Raw genomic sequence first — 19,361 nt, 5'->3', positions numbered from 1 at the left:
TTCCAGTCTCCTTCATAGTGATTTCTGGGGGTGCTTTAAGGATTGTGCAAAGAAATCTTAACTGACAAATCGATGAGTATTACTAACTGTGAACGGGCCTTGAATGGGGTTGGTTAGAATCAGCATTCTTGGAAGGAAATGTTGCTTTATATACAGTTATGGACTCTTTTTTTTTTTTACAGTTTAGTTCAGCGTTTCTCAACCTTGGCCACTTTTAAGATGGCGGACTTCAACTCCCAGAATGGCTGGGGAATGCTGGGAGTTGAAATCCACCTGTCTTCAAGTTGCCAAGAATGAGAAATACCGATTTAAGTTGAATTCAACCAAGAAGGTTGGTTGAATTCGTTTAGGGCCCCTGATTGCAGAATTTGAGGGGTGGTGTGCAGCATGGGGGAATTATAAGAGGATTTGGGGCAATCTGGACATGCCAGGGACATCCAGTCATGTGTGTTGCCTGAGTGGGTAGACATGAGTTTTCTGCCATTCTGTAGATGAGTGTTTCTCAACCTTGGTAGCTTGAAGATGGGTGGACTTCAACTCCCAGAATCCCCCAGCCAGCAGCGCTGGCTGGGGGATTCTGGGAGTTGAAGTCCACCCATCTTCAAGCTTCCAAGGTTGAGAAACACTGCTGTAAATGGAAGATGGCTTCAAGGCCTAGTCAGGAAACCATGGAAACCTAGTCTGTTTTGTGAAATGGATATCTCTCTGGAAAATGGCTTGTGTTCAGCTCCTTTGGGAGAAGATGACATCCCCAGTGGTTCTCAAGTATTTGAGATACTGATGCTGATCCAACAGTAGATAAATAGCACATCGTTACAGTTCTGTTGTTCTGCTGTTTGGGACAAGGAAGGAAGGGATCCTGCTTGACCCCCTTCCCCACATGCCCCGTGTGGGGCAATCTGGGAATTGAGCGTGCCATATGCAACCTGTCTCACTGACCCCTGTTGAATTGGGGTCCCATTATCAAGTCTGTTAATGATCTCTTCCCCTCCCACCCCCGAGTTTCTGCAGTGGGTCACCCAGCTGCTGTTCCTTCAAGGTCATTAATGACATAACCGAAGTCTTTATCTTAATCATCTTCAATGGAGCAAAAGTTTAATTTTCCTACTGTTGAATTTCTTACGTCCAGGATTTTTCGTACGGGTGGGAGAAATCAGTTCCTTTTTACTAAGGTGGCTTTCTTACGGATTCTCTACTTAATGCTTAATAGTCTTAACGGCATTTCAGATGTATCAAATTTTGCTAATTAAAGCGGGATGAGTATATATATTTTGCAAAAAGAAAACAAAACGGTAACTACGTTAAGGTGATTCACTTTTGAGATGTGTATTGTATGCCTGAACCCTCTTTTTAACAGGAATTTTTAATTGTGCATTTTTGTAATGTGACTTTACTTTTTTTAAAACCCTTGTGGGATGGCAGAACTTTTGACTTTAAAATAGTTGCCCTGATGAAATAGAAAGAATTTGTGTGATGGTCGCGTGTGAAGCAGGTATAGGAGATTAAGTAGAGTTAGGTAGACCTGTGGTTACCCATGTCAGGACATCTGTTAAGTTGATTTGGCAGGAAAGAGGCCTCCTGAAGTAAGCATTATTTACTGTTAAGTCATCGTGCTTAGCAGGGGAACCTGACATGGGGGTCTCGGACCATAGAATCTTAATTAGTCTTAAGTGAAAATACCTCTTTGAAGTGAACATGGTGATCAGAAATGAAGGGAAGTCACGAGTGATACAGCCTTGGGAACCTGTTGGCCTTTCAGATGGTCTAAATCAGGGGTCTCCAACCTTGGCAACTTTAAGCCTTGGTGGATTTCAACTTCAAGTTGAAGTCCATCAAGGCTTAAAGTTGCCAAGGTTGGAGATCCCTGGTCTAAATGATCTTTTTGTGTGCCGATGAGGACTTCTAAAACCAGGCTTCCCAACCACGCAACGTTTAAGACGTGTGGACTTCAACTACCAGAATTCCCCAGCCAACTTCTGGGAGTTGACGTCTACACATTTTAAAAATGTTCACGGTTGGGAAACATGGGCTAGAAGTGGTTTGGCTTAGCAACTTCTGAAGCCTCCACAAATCCCATCCTTTTTCTGGGCACAAATTGGGTCTTCTCCGACATTGTCCAGAAGTGATGGCCCAACTCTCAAAACATCCCAGACTGACCACCTGATTGCAGTAGCTCTGCCAGTGCCTTTGTGTGCCATGTGGAGATGATGAGATACATTGGATGGATGGATGGCTGCTCCTTGGTCTTCATCCTGGGCAGGACAAAAGGGTCCTTTTCCCAAAAGAAGGAATTTTTAGGGAGCTCCAGAACATAGTAGAGCTTCTCTCAAGAAGGTTTTAATGCCCACGTAGACTTGAGAAAGAAGGAGCAACTGCGTCGAGACCACGAATGGTCTGTTTGTCAGTCTGGCTCTTGTCTTACCTTCTGCCAACTTGATGGCGCTTGTGAACTTAAAAGTAGGGGTGGGGGATTCCTCCCCCAACACCAGTGAGCAGCCCCCATACCTTAACTCTTTTTCAAAGCAGGTACTTTCCACGGTGAAGTTTTTGTAACTGTGCAAAACAAGAGATGGCTATTTTTGTACGTTTGTTTAATAGCAAGAGGGCTGCTTGAGCTGAAGGAGGTGGTTGCTGTAATTAAACTGTGTAAAAATAATAATAATAATAAAACCCACCACTTTTGATACTGTCAAGTAGATTTTAGCTGCTGCGTGCCGGAAGGTGACTGTGGTTGTTTTTTTTTTTCCATGGGTGTATAATTTTCTTAGGCAGATCAGCAATCCTAAAGATGTGTTTCACCCTGGCAGAAGGTCCTTCCTTTCAATTCTGGTGCTTTTGCGTGTCCTTCCTGTTAACATTCGGGCTTTTTTTTTTAAAGTGTATTTTAAAAGTCAACCATACTTGACTTTTTTTTGGGGGGGGGGTAAGGAAAAGTAAATTAAGCCATCAGGAAAGTGGAATTCTGTGACTCTTTATGAAAATGGGACTGGAGAGAGGAATCCCATTTTTTTAAAAAAATGCTTTTGGAAGAGACTAAAGCAGAGTTGTCCATCCTTGGCAACTTGAAGACTTCAACTCCCAGAATTCTCCAGCCAGCATGAGGGAATTGGCTGGCTGAGGAATTTTGGGAGTTGAAGTCCATGAGTCTTGAAATTGGAGACCCCTGATCTAAAGTGTTGATGTTCGTAAGCAAAGGTCTGCCTGAGCACAGCAGAGCTGACAAGGAGAACCTCCTTCCATCTGCCATAATGTATTAAATTGCAAATAAATGAGTCTTAATAAAAATCAATCTGCCCTCTTCTTCCTCGTCAGGGTTTTTTTCTGTCGAAATTTAACACCAGCTTCTGGCGAAACCATTATAAATTGGGGTCATGTGACAGCTGGATGCTACAGGTGGCCATAAATTCCTTTCCTTCCCTTCCCAGTGGTTAGAATGCAGTATTGCAGGCTAACTCACTGCCCACTGCCAGCAGTTTGATCCTGACCGGCTCAAGGGTGACTCAGCCTTCCGTCCTTCAGAGGTGGGTAAAATGAGGATCCAGATTGTTGGGGCAAGAGGCTGGCTCCATAAACCACCTAGAGAGGACTGTAAAGCATTGTGAAGTGGTATGTAAGTCTAAGTGCTGTCCTTTAGCTTGGAAAATGCTCTCCATGGGCTCACCTGGACCTCTGAGACGTCCACTTCCAAAAACTTAGCCTGAAATGCGTCTTTGGTGCGAGCACATGGACGGAAAATTCGAAGTCAAGCCGAAGCGGATTCGAAAGAAGCGCCGAAGGAAACCCATTGCCGTATCGGAAGATTTTATTGCACTGGATCCCAGACCCCCGCAAGGCGCTGACTTTTAGACCCGACTGCCTCCACGTGGCAAACTTCGACCGACGCGCCCAACTTCTGCAGCTCGTCCAACCACACCGTCTGCTTGTGCGAAAGGCGGTCGCCGGGACCCTTCACTTCCACCAGCTGAAGCGCCGGATTGGGGAAGAGGCGGAAGAGAGTGTGCAGATCGTCATTCCACAATTTGAATGAGCAAAACGGTGCCTTCTCTTTAGTAAAGCCTTTCCTCCTCCTCCCCCACCCCGCCAAAAAATAGAAAAATATCACAAAACGCAGTCACACAAGGCTGCAAACAGCCGTAAAAGTGGGCAGTTGCTGAGCCCCCAAAATGCAGTCATGTGACCACAGGAGGGGGGTGGAGGATGCAGCCATTATAACTTTGGACCCAAGTTCTGGAGAGGTCTGTTGAGACCATCGCTAAGCACCTTGTCGTAGGTTGAGGACTATGGGTAGCTTGTGATTTGTGAGTACAAGACCAATCTCTGTGAACTCTTCCCGAGGGGACTCCTCTCTCGAACGCCCAGGGGGTTCAGCCCATTCAATCGTTTGTATGAAAGTATGTTGTCGCCAGGGATTGGGGGGGGGGGGGGGGAGATATTATTTTACTAATTTATTATTTTATTCTTTTTATATGGTTTGTGTAAGCCCCCTTGAGTCGCCTGGTGCCAGTAGGCAGCAATAACATTTTCCTAAAATAAATTAAAAAAAAAAATCTGGGAAGATACCTTAAATTGCTGGTCTTCCGTCCTCCAGACGACAAGATCGGGGAGGCCCCCCCTGCAATGGCGCAGATCCTGGGAGAGTCGCCGGCAAACTCCACTCAGGAAGGCGCCTCCTAAACAGCAGACCAGGCTCTGCAAAACAAGGGGGGGCTTTTTTTAAAACCTCGGGAAGACCATCATTTCCAAAGCAAAGCAACATGTGGGAATCTTGTTCTGTTTCTGGGATTTGCTCTGAAAAGCCAGGCGATCGGTTCCGTCTGCTTTGCAAAAATACATCTGTATGCTGTTGGCTTCCCTCCTCCTCCTCCTCCTCCTCCTCCTCCTCCTCCTCCTCCTCCTCCTCCTCCTCCTCCGGTCCTGAAGGTAGCTGAGAAGTTTCCAAGAAGCCCCTTCAAGAAACTTAAAGGCTACTTAGTAAAAAAGCGGCTCCTTTTTTTATTTCTTTCAATGGGCAGGTTAGCCGTACCTTCCTTGCTGGAACGCAAAGGACTTTTTATCTATCTCAGCGACTTTAAGATAGATGGCCTTCAACTCCCAGAATTCCCCTTTTTGGCAGCAGGGCTCCAAAGTTCCCAGAACCTCGGGTGATTTTCTAAGCATCTCTGGAGATGCCAGGAGGGAACCTGGCCCTTTGTGTGTCTGCAAAGCGCAGGGTCTGCGGAGGTGCTGTTCTCTCCCACTCACCTGGGCTTGCTGGAGGGAAGAGAAGAGGTCCCAGCCAATCAGCGCTGACGCTTTGCCCTTCTGGGTATCCCACACTTCGCCCACCCACATCTGGAGGGTCTCCGTCGACGCATCCTGCACCGACTGCAACTTTGCTTCAATGGCCGACTGGCGGTTCTTGTAAAAACTGCTCGTGAACAGGTCCAGGGGGAAAGCCTTGGGATGGGGTGGATAATTCCATTTAAAACTCCCACACATAAAAGTTATAAGAAGAAACTTTTGATAGAAGAGAGTATTTGTAGCTCAGGGTTGAACTGTGGGGTCCTTGGTGGTGCTCTTTGAGCTTGGCAGTTTTCTCGCAGACATTTAATTACCCAACTAGGTAACATCATCAGTGCTGGAAGGAGAGCAAGCCCCATTCCTTCTAGAACTGAAGTTGTTTACCAACTCAGGTAATGAAACGTTTGCAAGAAAATAACCAAGCTCAGAGAGCACCAAGGACCTCACAGTCCTCTTCCTCTCCTCCTCCAACCCACCACCTTCCAGCACTGAAGATATCACCTAGTAGGGTGTTGAAATGTCTGCAAGAAAACTGCCAAGCTCAGAGAGCGCCAGGGATCCCACAGTTCAACCCTGAGCGACAAACTATTCTATCTCTTTACCCATTCCAAACACAAAGCTTACCTGGTATGAGTTCCTAAAGACATCGGGGATGCCATCCATGAAAAGGATGTCCCACATCAGGAGCCCGTAGAGGGCGGTAAAGGTAGACCCCTCGCCATGGATGCCTGAGGAAGAGCCCAGTAGAAGTCACAGGAAACATTTCGGAATACCTTTATGTGCCAACCCAAAACAATTCACCCCAATTTAGCATCATCCCAACATTGTGTTCCGCCTTGACTTAAAACTTGCCAGCCTTGTCAAGTCTAGCTCTTCTCTCTAGAGGCTTTTAAGAAGAGATTGGACAACCATTTATCCAAAATGGAATAGAGCAGGGGTCAGCAACCTGCGGTTCTGGAGTCACATGTGGCTCTTTCATCCCTCTGCTGCGGCTCCCTGTTGCCGGTCGGCTCCACAGTTGATAGGGCTTTCGGTTAGGACAGGTAGAGGAAAAAGGACACCTCGCTAGGAGGAGACTCTATGGTGGGGGAACCGGACTTCTGGTCGGCTCCAAAATTGAATGGGAGGCTTCCGTCAGGACCTTTGTGGCTCTTTGAGTGTTTAAGGTTGCCAATCCCTGGAATAGAGTCTCCTGCATGAGCAGAGTTGGACCAGAAGACCTCCAAATCTGTTATTCCTCCTCTTCCCAAGGTCATTCTCACAGGCCCTTTCATTAAGGGAGAACTAGAACTCTCCTCCCTCCTAGCCCAAACCCTTCACTGCTACACCAAACCAGCGCTTGGAGAAATTAATCAGAAAAGTCATTTTTTTTTTACCCTTGTGAGCTTCTTGCAAGCAGGAACCAGCAGAGACCCTTCCTTATTCTCCCTGTGGTGTAACCAAGCAAAACAAAACGGAAAAAAAAAAGAAAAACAACTGGAGGGCTGGAAGAAGTTTACCTTGATCAAAGCCCTGTTGCTTGTAGTGGGCTAAGGCCAGTTCCTCAACGGAGCAGACCACCGTCAAGAGTTCCGGTCCCTCCGTTTGATTCTCCAGGATAAACACGGATTTGCCCATCCCGGTCTGTGGGCAGAGTTTTCCTTTGATGGTGACCTGAGTCAAGGGAGAATCCTGGTTAAGGGATAAAGCAAGTGCAGGGATGTCTTCTCCCACCCCAAGTTCTCCAGACGTTTCCTCAACCCTCTGGAGTGGAAAGAGTGGGTTAGACAGCGGTCCCGGAGGGTGAAGTTTATCGACCAACATTTGGGCCACTCCTTGTAGAACTTGGACTCCAGTCCTTTCACTGTCGTGGTTAGCTCTTCTCTGGACCTACAGCAATCAAGGTCTTTTAAACTGGTGCCTAAAAAACACCCCCATTTCTCTGAAGAGAAATTTCCTCAGGCAGGGAACACCGCAGCTACAGATAGCCCTCAACTTATGACCAGTTGCTTAGTGACCAAAGTTACAATGGACCACCCCAAAAATACATACAATCTGATTTCAAAGTTAGGAAGGCCTCCCATGCAGTCACATGACATTTTGGGTGCTTGGCAACCAGGTCACTTTTACGGCTAATACACAGTCCCATGATCATGATTTTTGACATTTTTTTGCTGCATCGGTTTTCAGTTTTCTGACAAAAATTCTCCATGGGTAAAACTGATTCACTTAACAAGAGAATTTTCTTAATGACCATTGCAAACAAAAATCAGGTCTGCTCACATGTGAGCCCGCTAATGAGCACAATGCCTTAAGACTGTAATTCCAGGCTCAGTTACAGTTGTACGTGGAGTACTTACATGGGTAACATCATCCACAGAAAGAAGAGGCAGTTCGAGAAGAAGATGCTTGAGCTTCTGGCAGGATGGGGTGTCTTTCATCCTTTGGACTCTCTGGGAGAGACCAAGCAGGTGGCCTGGGCGAAGGAAGGGATCCAGGAGGCCTTTCCGGATGGACGCAACAGCCTAGCAGCCAACCAGCCATTGCAGAGAAACGATTAACAAAATATAACCAAGATACAGGGGTCATTTCCTCAACTACCAGACAGAAAGAGCCTTACGTAGAAGAAGGAGGTCTTCTACAAGAACGCTATTGGCAAGAACAACGTTGGAGAACCCATCCTGGTCCACCAGGACACCATAACCATGAAGATCACGCCAGGCACATTACCTTCTCCGTGTCTTTCAAGTGCTGGTGTAAGTTCAGAGCTAGACGCTCCCACCACTGTCCTCGCCTGTCCACACAATAGTCTTCCTGAGCCAGAAGTTCTTGTAGCTGCTCCACTGCCTCCTATCCAGGGGTCAGAGAAGCTCATAAGAAGGTTGCAGAATGACAAGCCCAGCAGGCCGGCAAGACTCCAGCACTGTGGCCAGCCTCCTGACTCAGCAATGAATGTGGCCATGCAACGCCTTGCGGCCGTGGAGAGATTAAAGGACAAGGCAAGGCTGTCGTGCAGAAAGCAGGAGAACAGAAGGACAACTCTTGGAGGTGCTTGTGAAGACGTGGGAACGGCAAGCATTAAAAATAGCAGCAGGGAAAGAGCAACGCTTAAAAATAGACCAACATTAATAGCTTGCAGAGGATGTGAAGGAGGCGGGAGATTGTGGGAGATCTTTAAAGGGTTTCTTGGCCACGAGCCACACCGCGCACCTCCAGATGGTGAAAAGTTATCAAAATGCTTTATGTGCTGTTGAAAAAAAAAAAAAAGTAAGGGAGAAAAGATTGGACGCTACAGGTAGTCCTTGGCTTACGACCATAATGGAGCCTGCCCATCACAGTTTTAAGGGTCGTAAAACGAGTTAATTAGGTGACCAAGCTGATTTTGTGAGCTTTTTTGCAGAGGTGGTTAAGTGAATGCTATCGTCGTAAAATGATGCCGTGGTCATAAAGCGAATGGCTCTCTCGTTAAGCGAGCCAATGGTTCACTATGGGCTGGCTCAGGAAACCAAGTTCAAAGCTACTCCCTCCTTGGACAGGAGGCCACCCGGAGATCTACATGAAGCCCTCGGGATAACAAGAAGGTGCAGATCTTTTGAAGAGATCTATTACCTGAAACATGCGAAGCCTCTGGAGGATCTCTACCCCCTGCGACAGGATCCGTGTGTACAACCATCCCACCGTGAAACGCCGCAGGTATTCTGGGAGGGCTCGGTGATGGCTGCAAGAGAAAACACGGAAGTCAATCTTCTTTGCCAGATCATGGCTGATTGCACACCAAATCTCTGGGCCATATTTATACTGTATATATATTCAAGATATGGAAAAAATGGGGGGAGAAGGGGATTTCTATCTTACCAGCAGTTATAAGTACATAAAGTATACTTTTCTCTCTCCCTCTCCCTCTCCTCAGGTTAAAATTTCCTTCTTTCCATCATCTCTCATTTCTATCAGCCTTGCAAGACTCTGTCAGGTAAGGTAGCCGTACAATAAAGTAGAACTGGCTCATCTGGTTGTGTTTCCTGTCTTTCTAGGTGAGAAGGCTGAAAAAAAAAACCTCCCTTTTTATGACTCTGCAATCCCTTAAACGGGGTAGAGTCGGGGCAACTGAATGGAGCTGAGCGTTTACTGGCTGGATGCCCTTCCCAACGCCTATGCAGAGTTCACAGCAAATATCATTTCTTTGCACCCTAAGAAACATCTGCCACTACCTAGGATTGAACTCTCAACCTTCCAAGTGGGAGGCAAGTGTCTTCACCACTAGGCCACCATGTTGCTCATGAGAAGGCTGGCATCAATCTTGCAACTCTGATAGTACCAATCTCCTTCTGTCCCTTTTACAGGCTGAGAAGTTAGGGAGGTTCCTCTCTCGAGTTTCTTTCTCTCCCCGTTATGCAGCTCGGGGCTACGTCCTCTCTTATTGGATTCTTCCTTAGGCAGCATCTCTTCCCTCCCGTCCATTCCCATGTCCCATTACAGTGGGGAATCTTTCCACCCTCCATCCACACACCTGAGGGAAGAGTGTCCTTTCAGCTCCTGCCAAGATGCTTTCGCGGCCTCATACAGGCAGCGCGCCTCTTCCCAGTTCCCGCCGGTCATTGCCACAGAAATGTCATTAGAGGTGTGTGCAGCGGCAGCGTACCTATGGAGAAATTAAAATTGGTCGTTGCAACTCGTTCTGAAGATGACAGCTTCCCCGCTTTATCCTATCACAAGTAATACTACAAGAAGAGGTGGTCCTCGGTTAATGACCACAATTGGGACTTGCAATTCCATTGCTAAAGGATGCAGTTGTTAAGCGAGACAGCACATGACCGCGACACTTAAAACCTCACTTCCACCATGGACGTTAAGTGAATCACATGGGTTAAGGGCAACACGACAGGATTGCAACTACGAGTTCCCGACGGCTTCCCCACTGACTATGCTGGTTGGAAGGTGGCTTGTGAAGCTTAGACGGTCATCAATGTGCAACAGTTGACAAAACCCCCAATTTTGATCAAGTCACTGCAAGGACATCATGGCAGCCATCAGTGCAAGAACTGATCATTTCAACACCATCACAATTTTGGTCGTTAAACAGGGGAGTCAGTAACCGAGGACTGCTTATAAATGTCTCACTGGCACACAATCAGAAGCAAGAACGACCAATAACAAACTCAAAATTAAAAAAAAAAAAAAAGTTCAATGCTATGAGTGCCTTAAAACAAAGTCTACCTCTTGGGATTTGAAAAGAGTTGTGAGGATTGTCTGTAGTCAGGACACAATGCGAGTGTGTGTGTGTTATTGTGCCTAATGTCATTCAGGCCACAAAGCTCATTTTCTTAGAGGATTTTCTTTGCGCACACAAAAAAGAAGAGGATGAAAATATATTGGCCGGAACTTCTCAGTGGAAAAAAGAAAAATCCACGTCAGGAAGAAACAAGAGTAACCTAGAATGCCCAGATTAAAACCTAGAACTCAGTCAGAACTGAAGAAGCTTCTTGGATGAGGAGCGAAATACCTTCAAGGAAAAAACAAAGTCCAGCTGGCCTTTTGAAAAAAAAAAAAAAAAACATCTTTAGGACAGCCATGACCTGGAAGAATGAGAGTCTCCATAGACAAACCTAGATTAATTTTCTTTCCTACCTAAGGAAATCATCCCGATCTTGAAAGATTGGCGTTTTTCTGTTGACCGTGTAAGTGGGGAAGACCGTCCGGCCCATGTTGACCATGAGCACCGTAGAAAGTTGTCTTTGGCCGCCACTTCCGGCTTCTTCCTCCTCCACGGGATCCGTCAGGGAGAAGAGTAGCAGCACGTGGGAAAAAACAGCCCGGGGATCTCTACAAACCTTGATGCATTTCCCCGCAAGAACTTTAGCCCTGGAAACCAGAGAGGAAGAGAAGGAATCGGTGCTAGAATCCTCTACACCCAGCTGCAGAAATAGCAATTGTGCTACTAGTCCCTGACTTACAACCACTATCAGGAACACAATATCTGTCATAAATTGGTGCAATTGTAGGTATGAGCCACGGTGGCGCAGTGGTTAGAGTGCGGTACTGCAGGCTACTTCTGCTGGCTGCCGGCTGCCTGCAATTTGGCAGTTCAAATCTCACCAAGCTCAAGGTTGACTCCGCTTTCCATCCTTCCGAGGTGAGTAAAATGAGGACCCAAATTGTTGGGGGACAATGGGCTGACTCTGTAAGCCGCTTAGAGAGGGCTGTAAAAGCACTGTGAAGTGGTATACAAGTCTAAGGGCTATTGCTATCAATAACTGCATTCTCTCCACCCAGCTGCAGAAGAAGCAATCGTGCAATTCTTCTGACAGTCCTCAGCCTACGACCGCTATTGGGACTGGAATTTTCTTCATAAATTAGTGCAGTCGTAGGTATCTATACTATTTCTTGTAAGACCTCGAGTTACAACCACAATCGAAAGGGGAAGTTACGTCATAAGTTGCAGAATATTGCTGGTCTCCTTTTCTCAAACCAGCTGCAGAAACGGCAACCGTTAAAACTCTACTTGACTGTCTTCAACTTACAACCAAAATCTGGGACTGGAATTTCCATCGTATGTTGTTGCAGAATCACGTTAAATTATCGCATGACCAAACCCAATTTTACGACCAGTTTTAAAGCATCATTAAGCTAGTTTTATGCTGTCTGTTCAGACGGTACCAATTGTACATACAGGATCTGTTGTGCAAAAATCTCCCATCTTCTGCTATATAATCTCCACCGCCCCACCCCCAAAAGATAGGAGAGGACCAAATCAGAGACAGCTTTCCTCTAGAGCAGGGGTCTCCAACCTTGGCAACTTTAAGCCTGGCGGACTTCAACTCCCAGAATTGAAAACTGGCTGGGGGAATTCTGGGAGTTGAAGTCCTTCAGGCTTAAAAGTTGCCAAGGTTGGAGACCCCTGCTCTAGAATGACATTTCTCCTTTCCCATTCTCCCCTTTGATCCTCCAAGCATCCTTCCGTCTTTAAATTTTTTAAAAAAAAACCTCTCCAAAATCCCTCCTTAAAATTCCTCCTTTTATCTGAGTGCTGTCACTTGGCATCCGGCTCCTTCCTTTTCCCCAAGACAGCCTCGCAGTTGAAGCGTCAAGATCTGCCTCCCAATTATCCACGCATCCATCAAGATAAATCCCGCTGCTCAGAATTAGCACGGCGTTCAAAATGTGCATTATCAAAAGAAGCAGGACTGGGAAGCAACTGTCGGCTGAAAAAAAAAAAACTAGGTTAAGGATGGAGGAAAGAGATGGGCCTTCCCCGGAGGAAAATCTCGGCTGCCATTCACAGAAGCCCCAGCAATTCCATTAAAAAACAAAACAAAAAACTCACCGTCTGCTCTTTCCACCTTATAATTCTGTCCTATCAACAGAATTAAAAGGTGGGGGTGGGGGTGGGGAATCCTAACAACATATCAAGACGGCTTTCTTGGAGCCTGGGGAGGGCGAAAACAGCCTTCCCAACCCCCCAGAGGCCTTCTGGAGGTCGGAAATGGCCCGACTTCCGGTGGGACCGGAAGTCCAGTTTTTCACTCTCCCCAGGCTCCAGACACTTTCTAGGAGCCTTGGGAGGGCGAAAATGGCCTTTCCCAACCCCCCCCCCGGAGGCCCTCTGGAGGGTGGAAAGAGCCCATTTTCCGACTTCCGGTGGGCCCAGAAGGCCCGAAAATCAGCTGGCCGGCGTGCGTGTGTGCACTGGAGCTGAGTTGGGCAACGCTTGCGTACCCACAGATACGGCTCCGCGTGCCACCTGTGGTACGCGTGCCATAGGTTCGCAATCACGGGTATAGGGTTTCCTGCCTGAGCAGGGGGTTGGACTAGAAGACCTCCAAGGTCCCTTCCGACTCGGTGATTCTGTTTTTTTTTTTTTATTTGATTTGATTTATATGCCGCCCTTCTCCGAAGACTCAGGGCGGCTTACAAGCGTTAAGCAATAGCCTTCATCCTTTTGTATATTTATACAAAGTCAGCTTATTGCCCCCACAAACTGGGTCCTCATTTCACCTACCTTAGAAAGGATGGAAGGCTGAGTCAACCTTGAGCCTTGGCGAGATTCGAACCCTGCAGTAATTGCAGGCAGCTGGTCTTAATAACCAGCTTAATAACAGGGTGCCTTAAACCCCTGTACTACCAAGGCTCCTTGTTGTGATGCAGACTTCTGCTCTTTTGTTCCATTTCTTTTACAAGGGCCCTGAACGTTTTACCTCTTTAGAATGACACTGCCAATCCCGGCTTGGCACGTGCCGAAGATGGAGCGCTGTCTTGCCAACCGGAGGAAATCATCCAGAAGCTGCTGCTTGGGAGAAGTTGGGTTTTTCAAGTGAAAGGTTTTTGCTAAAGTTTTCAACTCGGGGGCGGAAAGTAAGTCAAGGACTTCCGACAGGTTTTGCAGTTCGGCCTCTGTGAAGAGAGGGGGAAAAAAATGGACAACCATTGGGGACAAAAATTAAGGAGAAACTTCCTAACAGGAAGGACAATTAACCAGTGGAACAGCTTGCCACCAGAAATCGTGGATGCTCCGTCACTAGAGGTTTTTGAAGAAGATACTAGACAGACACTTATCTGAAATGGTATATATAGGGTAGTGTTTCTCAACCTTGGAAGCTTGAAGATGGGTGGACTTCAACTCCCAGAATCCCCCAGCCAGTCCACCCATCTTCAAGCTTCCATGGTTGAGAAACACTGGTATAGGGTCTCCTGCTTGAGTAGGGGGCTGGGGTAGAAAACCTCCAAAGTGTTGTGGCCCGTGGCAGACTTGGATGATGAGGAGGTTGGGGAAGAACTCTTGCCTGGACTTTCTGTTGGTGAATGCAGTTAATTCCCAATGTGTAATTAAAGAGGGATTTTTCTTTGCGGGGAGTCTGTTTCTTGCGTCTGCGAAGGCTGGGTCAGAACTCAAGGTCCTTTCCAGGTCTATTCCATTCCATTCCATTCTTATCGAATGCAGTTCTCAGCCCTCCCCGAAAGAACTCTGGGTCACCGATTTAGAAGCCTCGAGCTCTCTCGGGCCAACAGGGAAGCCTCTAAATTAGTGGACCCAAATGGCTCTGCACCCACCCGATCACTGGACCTACCAGACTGCAGGAATCCTGCTTCGACAAGCTCTTGGATGACCGGTGAAAGATCCGAGCTGATCTCTGCATATTCTATTTTATTCGTCTTTATCCAGGCCAATTTACGCTGGAAAAGCCGAACGTAGAGTTTCTGTCCGGGGGCTGCAATGGAATTGTAACATGAGAGAGAAGAAAATATTTTCTACAAAGATGTTTGAAAAAGTGGCATTGCGTGGAAGTTCCTGGGAAAAACAACTGGACCTTTTGCCAGAGAATCTCGCTCAGGAAGTTCGGCTGACCCAACGTTTTCGAAGTGTCAAGCAATTTAATGATAAGAAGTGAGACTTTCTGGACAAACACAATGGCTTATCAGCTAAACGCAGAATCTTAAATACACCTATAGATTGATTTATGACTGCAATTGAATCTAGAACTTTCGTCATAAATAATTCTGCTCATAAATCAAGTTACCACACGACCCAATTTGATTTTACATCCGTTTTTACTATGTTTGTGAAGCCTGTAACCGCAGTCATTAAGCGAATCCCCTGGTCATTAAGCCAGTTACAAATTAAAGCTACCTGAAAGCTTGTAGAACTGAGCAATGACCTCCGAATCTTCCTCACTGAACAGTCTCCGATCATCTTCGTTCTCCAGCACGGCCTCCAGGACCATGAGAAAATTTCGAAGGTAATAGGGGTGCCCGGCTGAATCCAGGCCAGGCCCAACGTTCCCACTTGATTGTGGAAAACCGGCTTTTTCTAAAGTTGCCAAACATACTTCATCCTCGACTTCAGTTCTGGCCCCTGCCTCATCTTCTATAGAAAGCCGTTCCGTTGCACCTCCTGTGGAACTGGAGAACTTTTGCATCTCATGGTGATAGTCTTCTTCTAGTGTTGGATCTGGCTTGTTAGAGGAGAAACTCTGGGATTCCAGCTTGGATGGCTCTTCTCTAGGATAAGTTGCTGTCAACCCTTCCTCCTCAACTACTGAAGGTATTCCCAATTGGCGAACATCTTGATTCTTCTGGGGGTGGCTTACTTGCTGATGACCTTTTCTTGACAGCCCAAGTTCTCTGCAACTGAGTGATACCAGAGCAGAATCATTCAGGCCATCAGAGAGAGATCTTGAGTCATCTTCTTGTCCCAAACCTGAGATATCACATTCCTTATTTAGAGCTCCAGTTGTCCATCCGAATTTTGACAGGGACAACTGGTTCTCTTTCAGGGAATCTTCACTCCAAGGTTTTTGGTTGAGCTTCTGCTCTGTGATGCCAACGTGAGTTGGAGAAGGTTGGCCATCTTGAATCAACCCATCCCTGCTGCGACCACGCCACCTCCTGGACAATCTGGTCGACAAGCTTCCCAGGGAAATATTTTTAATGGCACCAACTCTAGGTTGATCATCAAGCAGAGCTAGTTTTCCAACTTTCTTGAAATATGGACTCGTCTGTTCTCCAGACCCTCTTTTTGTTTCCAGATTGTCTCCTCCGGAATTCTTCTCTGGAGTTGAGAGTTTAGCTGCAAAATACGGACTCAAACCCACAGGCCCAGTTTCAGCTGACGGCCCAGGGGTGACAGCCGACGCGAAGCCAATCACATTCACGTTGTCCTCGCTCTGATTATTTTTGCATTCTTCGTCCATATGCTGGTTGATTCTGTACCTTGGTATCGTCTGGCCACACAAGGGGCAGGCAATTCTGGCGGGAGGAGCATTGTTAAAAAGGGAAATAATGGAAGAAGAGCTTGGGATGGAAGACAGCCCCTCTTTGCCATTTTTTCCTGCAGTTTTTTTATCGCTCTTACAGAGGGACAACTTTCTTCTGGGTCTTTTCTTATCCGGAGGCCCCTCTTCTGCCATTGCAGGGCCTAAAGCATGGTGAAAACAGAAGGGCTGCCTTTTCACAGCCTTGTTTCACGACAAAATTCCCTCCGATCCCACTTGCTGTACATTCTCTTCTCTCTTGTCTGAAGAGAGGAAAAAAGAGGAGAAGCCACGTTAATGTTTTGCAGAAAGAAATAACCAAGAATAATGTCTGTATTTCCCCTTTGTGAAAAGCAGAGAGCTAGCATTTCAAAAAGGGCCAAAGAATTTCATGCATTAACCTTCGTAGGATCCTTCATGTGTCACTTATGCGGTGATAAGGATCCGGATAATTTTTTTTAGTAGATAGGTGATGCGTTAAAACTCGATTTCTTCTAGATCTGCTTTCAAGTTCAATTTCATGGAGAACTTTAACTTGTCCAGGTTTGTTGATTTAACAAGAAAAGACTTCAGCACCCTGTATAATTAAGAGTGACAGCACTGCATTCAAGGGTTTGGTAGTCCCTGCAGGTATCACAAATAATTATTTCACTCTTCTTTGTGAATCTAATTGTAGATTATGCGTATACTGACAACAATTATAAACCTGAATGCCTCCCAACTCTCAAAGACTCTGGACAGAGTTTAGATATATTCCATTCCTACACATTTTTTAATCATCTCTATCTATCTATCTATCTAATCTATCTATCTATCTATCTATCATCTATCTATTGAATCTATCTATCGAATCTATCTAGCATCTATTCTATCTCTATCTATCTTTCATCTACCTTCTATCATCTATCTATTATCTATATCTTACTATCCTTTATCATCTAGCTAGCTTTACCTATTTGTCTCTATCTTTTCCTTTATCTCCCATATTTATACCTGTATGTATTCTTTTATTCATTTATATTCATATGTTGTCTTTCCCTTTTTCTTTATATGACAGCCACTTCTAAAAGCAATACCTTTATGCTCTGACTTCCCTAGCGCCCAATATAAGATGCTAACACAAGCAGAAAAGTTTTCCAACCGCATTAAAACTCTGCAACTGAGAGTGACAATTCTGCGCAGGCACAAAATACCGCGGAGCGATGCTCTCCGCAGTTGAAGGGCTGCTGCCATCTCAGCTTGCACCGCTCAGATCTCAGCAGCGGCTGGCATTTCCCAAGCTTTCATTTTACACTAAATATTGAAAATGGGATTGTCCATTACTTGGACCCCAAAGCCCACCAGAGAGGCAAAGGCGAAGCGAAGCGAAACCATAAACCGCAGAGACAGCGGTGCCAGTTTTCAGAATGAGCAGTTTAAACACTTCCTCCTTCCCATGCATCTAGTCCGCAGTACCTGCTGCTCCAGCCTGGGATCCCTATTGCATTTTGCAAAAATAAGAATAAAAATGGTGTTGGTGGAAAAAGGCGTCCCGGGTGAAAAAGCAGCGCGAGGTAGCAATGCAGGGAGGGGAGGGCAGAGGAATGCAATTAAAACGAGACCCGGGCTCGGCTCGGCTGAGCGATAAATTCATTCAAAAATAAAATTGCAATGGCTCACGGGCTGCGCATGCGCGGTGCTATAAATTCCCGCGTGCCGGGGAAGCTTCTTTGCCTGCACAACGTTCCATCTCGCCGCCAGGCCGTTGCAATCCATCCCAGATCCAGGCATGCAAGATCGATGCTGGAGCAGTCGATCGGTAGCCAGAAATTAGTTGCAAATTTTGTTGAGCCTTGTTTTCGTCATATTTATAGAGTCCAATTCTTCCAATTTCAGTAAAAGTAGCTCTTTTTTTTCCCTTCCAGGCCTGAAATGCATCTAGTTTTTCCCCTGGGTGTATAAACTACTCAATCCTTGCATGCTTATTTTGCAAATCTATGCCTTTAAAGTACTCCAGTTCAGTGTTTTTCGAATTGGGAACTTTAGGTGGGCTTCAATTCCCAGCATCTCATAGCCAGCATGCCTTTAGATGGATGAACAACATGCATAATGATTGGGGAATGATGGGAGTTGAAGTCCACTCACCTTAAAAGTGGCCAAGTTGCTGTAGTTCCTAAAAACCAGATTGTTACCATATCCTGTGGCAGTGAGTTCCACAGGTTAATTGCCTGAAGAAGCCTTTCAAACTCTCGTATTTTTGAAAAGGGAACAATGCCCCCAAGTGAGGCTTAACTCCTGATGACTGGCAGTCAAAGCCTTGCCCCCTTGCCCTCTCCTCCCCACTCCTCCTTTAAGGACACCCCACCACCACCACCTCCTTCATCTCTCCGCTTTGCCCAGTACCATTCTTCCCTACAATTCCCAGGAAGGGTAGATTCTGTATTTAGTACAGAATCTGAAGGCAATTTTGACTTCAAACTCTGCTGAATACCCCAGAAGCATCTACCTGCCAGGTCTGTAAGCAAGATTTTGGAACAAATGCAGATGTTGCTATACAGCCCTTTGGAGAGCATTTGATGGCTCCGTTGGCAGCACACAAAACTTTTTCTGTGCAAGAAAATCCCACCACTTCCCTGATTTTTTCCCCCTGCTTCTTCCATTAGCTGACACAATCTTACACTCCGTCAATTAGACCAGCTTTTCCATTTTTAAAGACGGCAGCGGTACGTTTCCTTTCCTCCCTATTACTCTGTAAATGCTGCTGCCTGCTTTTAGCCCAAAATTGGAAAGCAATTCAAATCCAGATTCGGCCTGACTTTAATTGCCTTTGACAGATTCCCTCCCCCCCAAAATGCAAAAAGATAGAATTATGCAGCCAGAGAAAGAAAAAAAAAAGAGTATTTAATGCCTTACTAAACCAATACTGTTCATTTCAGGTGCTAAATGGCATCTTTTGATAAGACTGTCTTCCCCCACTCTGCTAGAAGGCATTAAGGGCGTACAACTTCTTTTCAGCTTAAAAGGGATAATTGTAGCAAACGATAAGCCTGAAAGGTAATTTTCCAAACTGAATAAGCATCTTGAATAGTGATCAAGATTCCTGAGCTATCTTGCTTGCTTTTAGTGCTGTTAAGATGAGAAAACGGAGCTGCTTTAACCAGACAAGTATGAAAGGTCTCTTAAAATTAAATTTCTACAAAAGGATTGTTTTTAATGTACAGCAGGCTACGGTTTGAAATATAGTAGCCACCCATCGTCCTAGGGGCATTAGGAGGAATTCAAGCTCATGAAAATACAATAAACTGTTTACAGAGTACAGAATAACGGAGTTATAGGTAACAGAGTTGTGTTGTAAATCAGAGGTCCAGGCTTTTGCTC

At 46.0% G+C, this 19,361-nt stretch overlaps 1 protein-coding gene across 2 annotated transcripts; it reads right to left on the bottom strand.

The window, feature by feature from the left end:
• Nucleotides 1–3,784: 3,784 nt before the first annotated feature.
• FAN1 (FANCD2 and FANCI associated nuclease 1) lies at nt 3,785–17,750 on the bottom strand. 2 transcript variants are annotated; one of them, XM_034409413.3, is made up of 14 exons: nt 17,460–17,750; nt 14,882–16,267; nt 14,322–14,462; nt 13,452–13,647; nt 10,885–11,118; nt 9,767–9,898; nt 8,869–8,977; nt 7,990–8,109; nt 7,620–7,784; nt 6,780–6,933; nt 5,905–6,008; nt 5,242–5,436; nt 4,561–4,689; nt 3,785–3,961 (listed from the first exon to the last, which is right to left on the bottom strand). In XM_034409413.3, exons 2-14 carry the CDS (start codon nt 16,158–16,160, stop codon nt 3,803–3,805), a joined length of 3,117 nt encoding a protein of 1,038 aa, XP_034265304.2. In that variant the 5' UTR covers nt 16,161–16,267; nt 17,460–17,750; the 3' UTR covers nt 3,785–3,802. The 2 variants fall into 2 exon arrangements, with proteins under 2 accessions (XP_034265304.2, XP_087734421.1); XM_087878295.1 differs by having other exon boundaries at nt 16,406–17,661.
• Between the last annotated feature and the right edge of the window lie 1,611 nt (nt 17,751–19,361).

The sequence above is a fragment of the Pantherophis guttatus genome, chromosome 13 (genome assembly GCF_059756535.1).
Source record: "Pantherophis guttatus breed Tessera chromosome 13, ASM5975653v1, whole genome shotgun sequence".
Taxonomy (NCBI): Eukaryota; Metazoa; Chordata; class Lepidosauria; order Squamata; family Colubridae; genus Pantherophis; species Pantherophis guttatus.
Note: the sequence above shows the minus strand (reverse complement) of the source record. Positions and strands in the feature narration are given on the sequence as shown.

Bases quoted from the DNA above. Each gene is read 5' to 3' on its own strand.
- FAN1 (XM_034409413.3), bottom strand. From the start codon at position 16,160: ATGGCAGAAGAGGGGCCTCCGGATAAGAAAAGACCCAGAAGAAAGTTG. The intron at 13,648-14,321 runs GTAGGTCCAGTG...CTCTCTTCACAG, and splicing joins AGCAGGATTCCTGCAGTCTG to AGGCCGAACTGCAAAACCTG. The intron at 3,962-4,560 runs GTATCTTCCCAG...CCGGCGCTTCAG, and splicing joins CGGAAGACCAGCAATTTAAG to CTGGTGGAAGTGAAGGGTCC.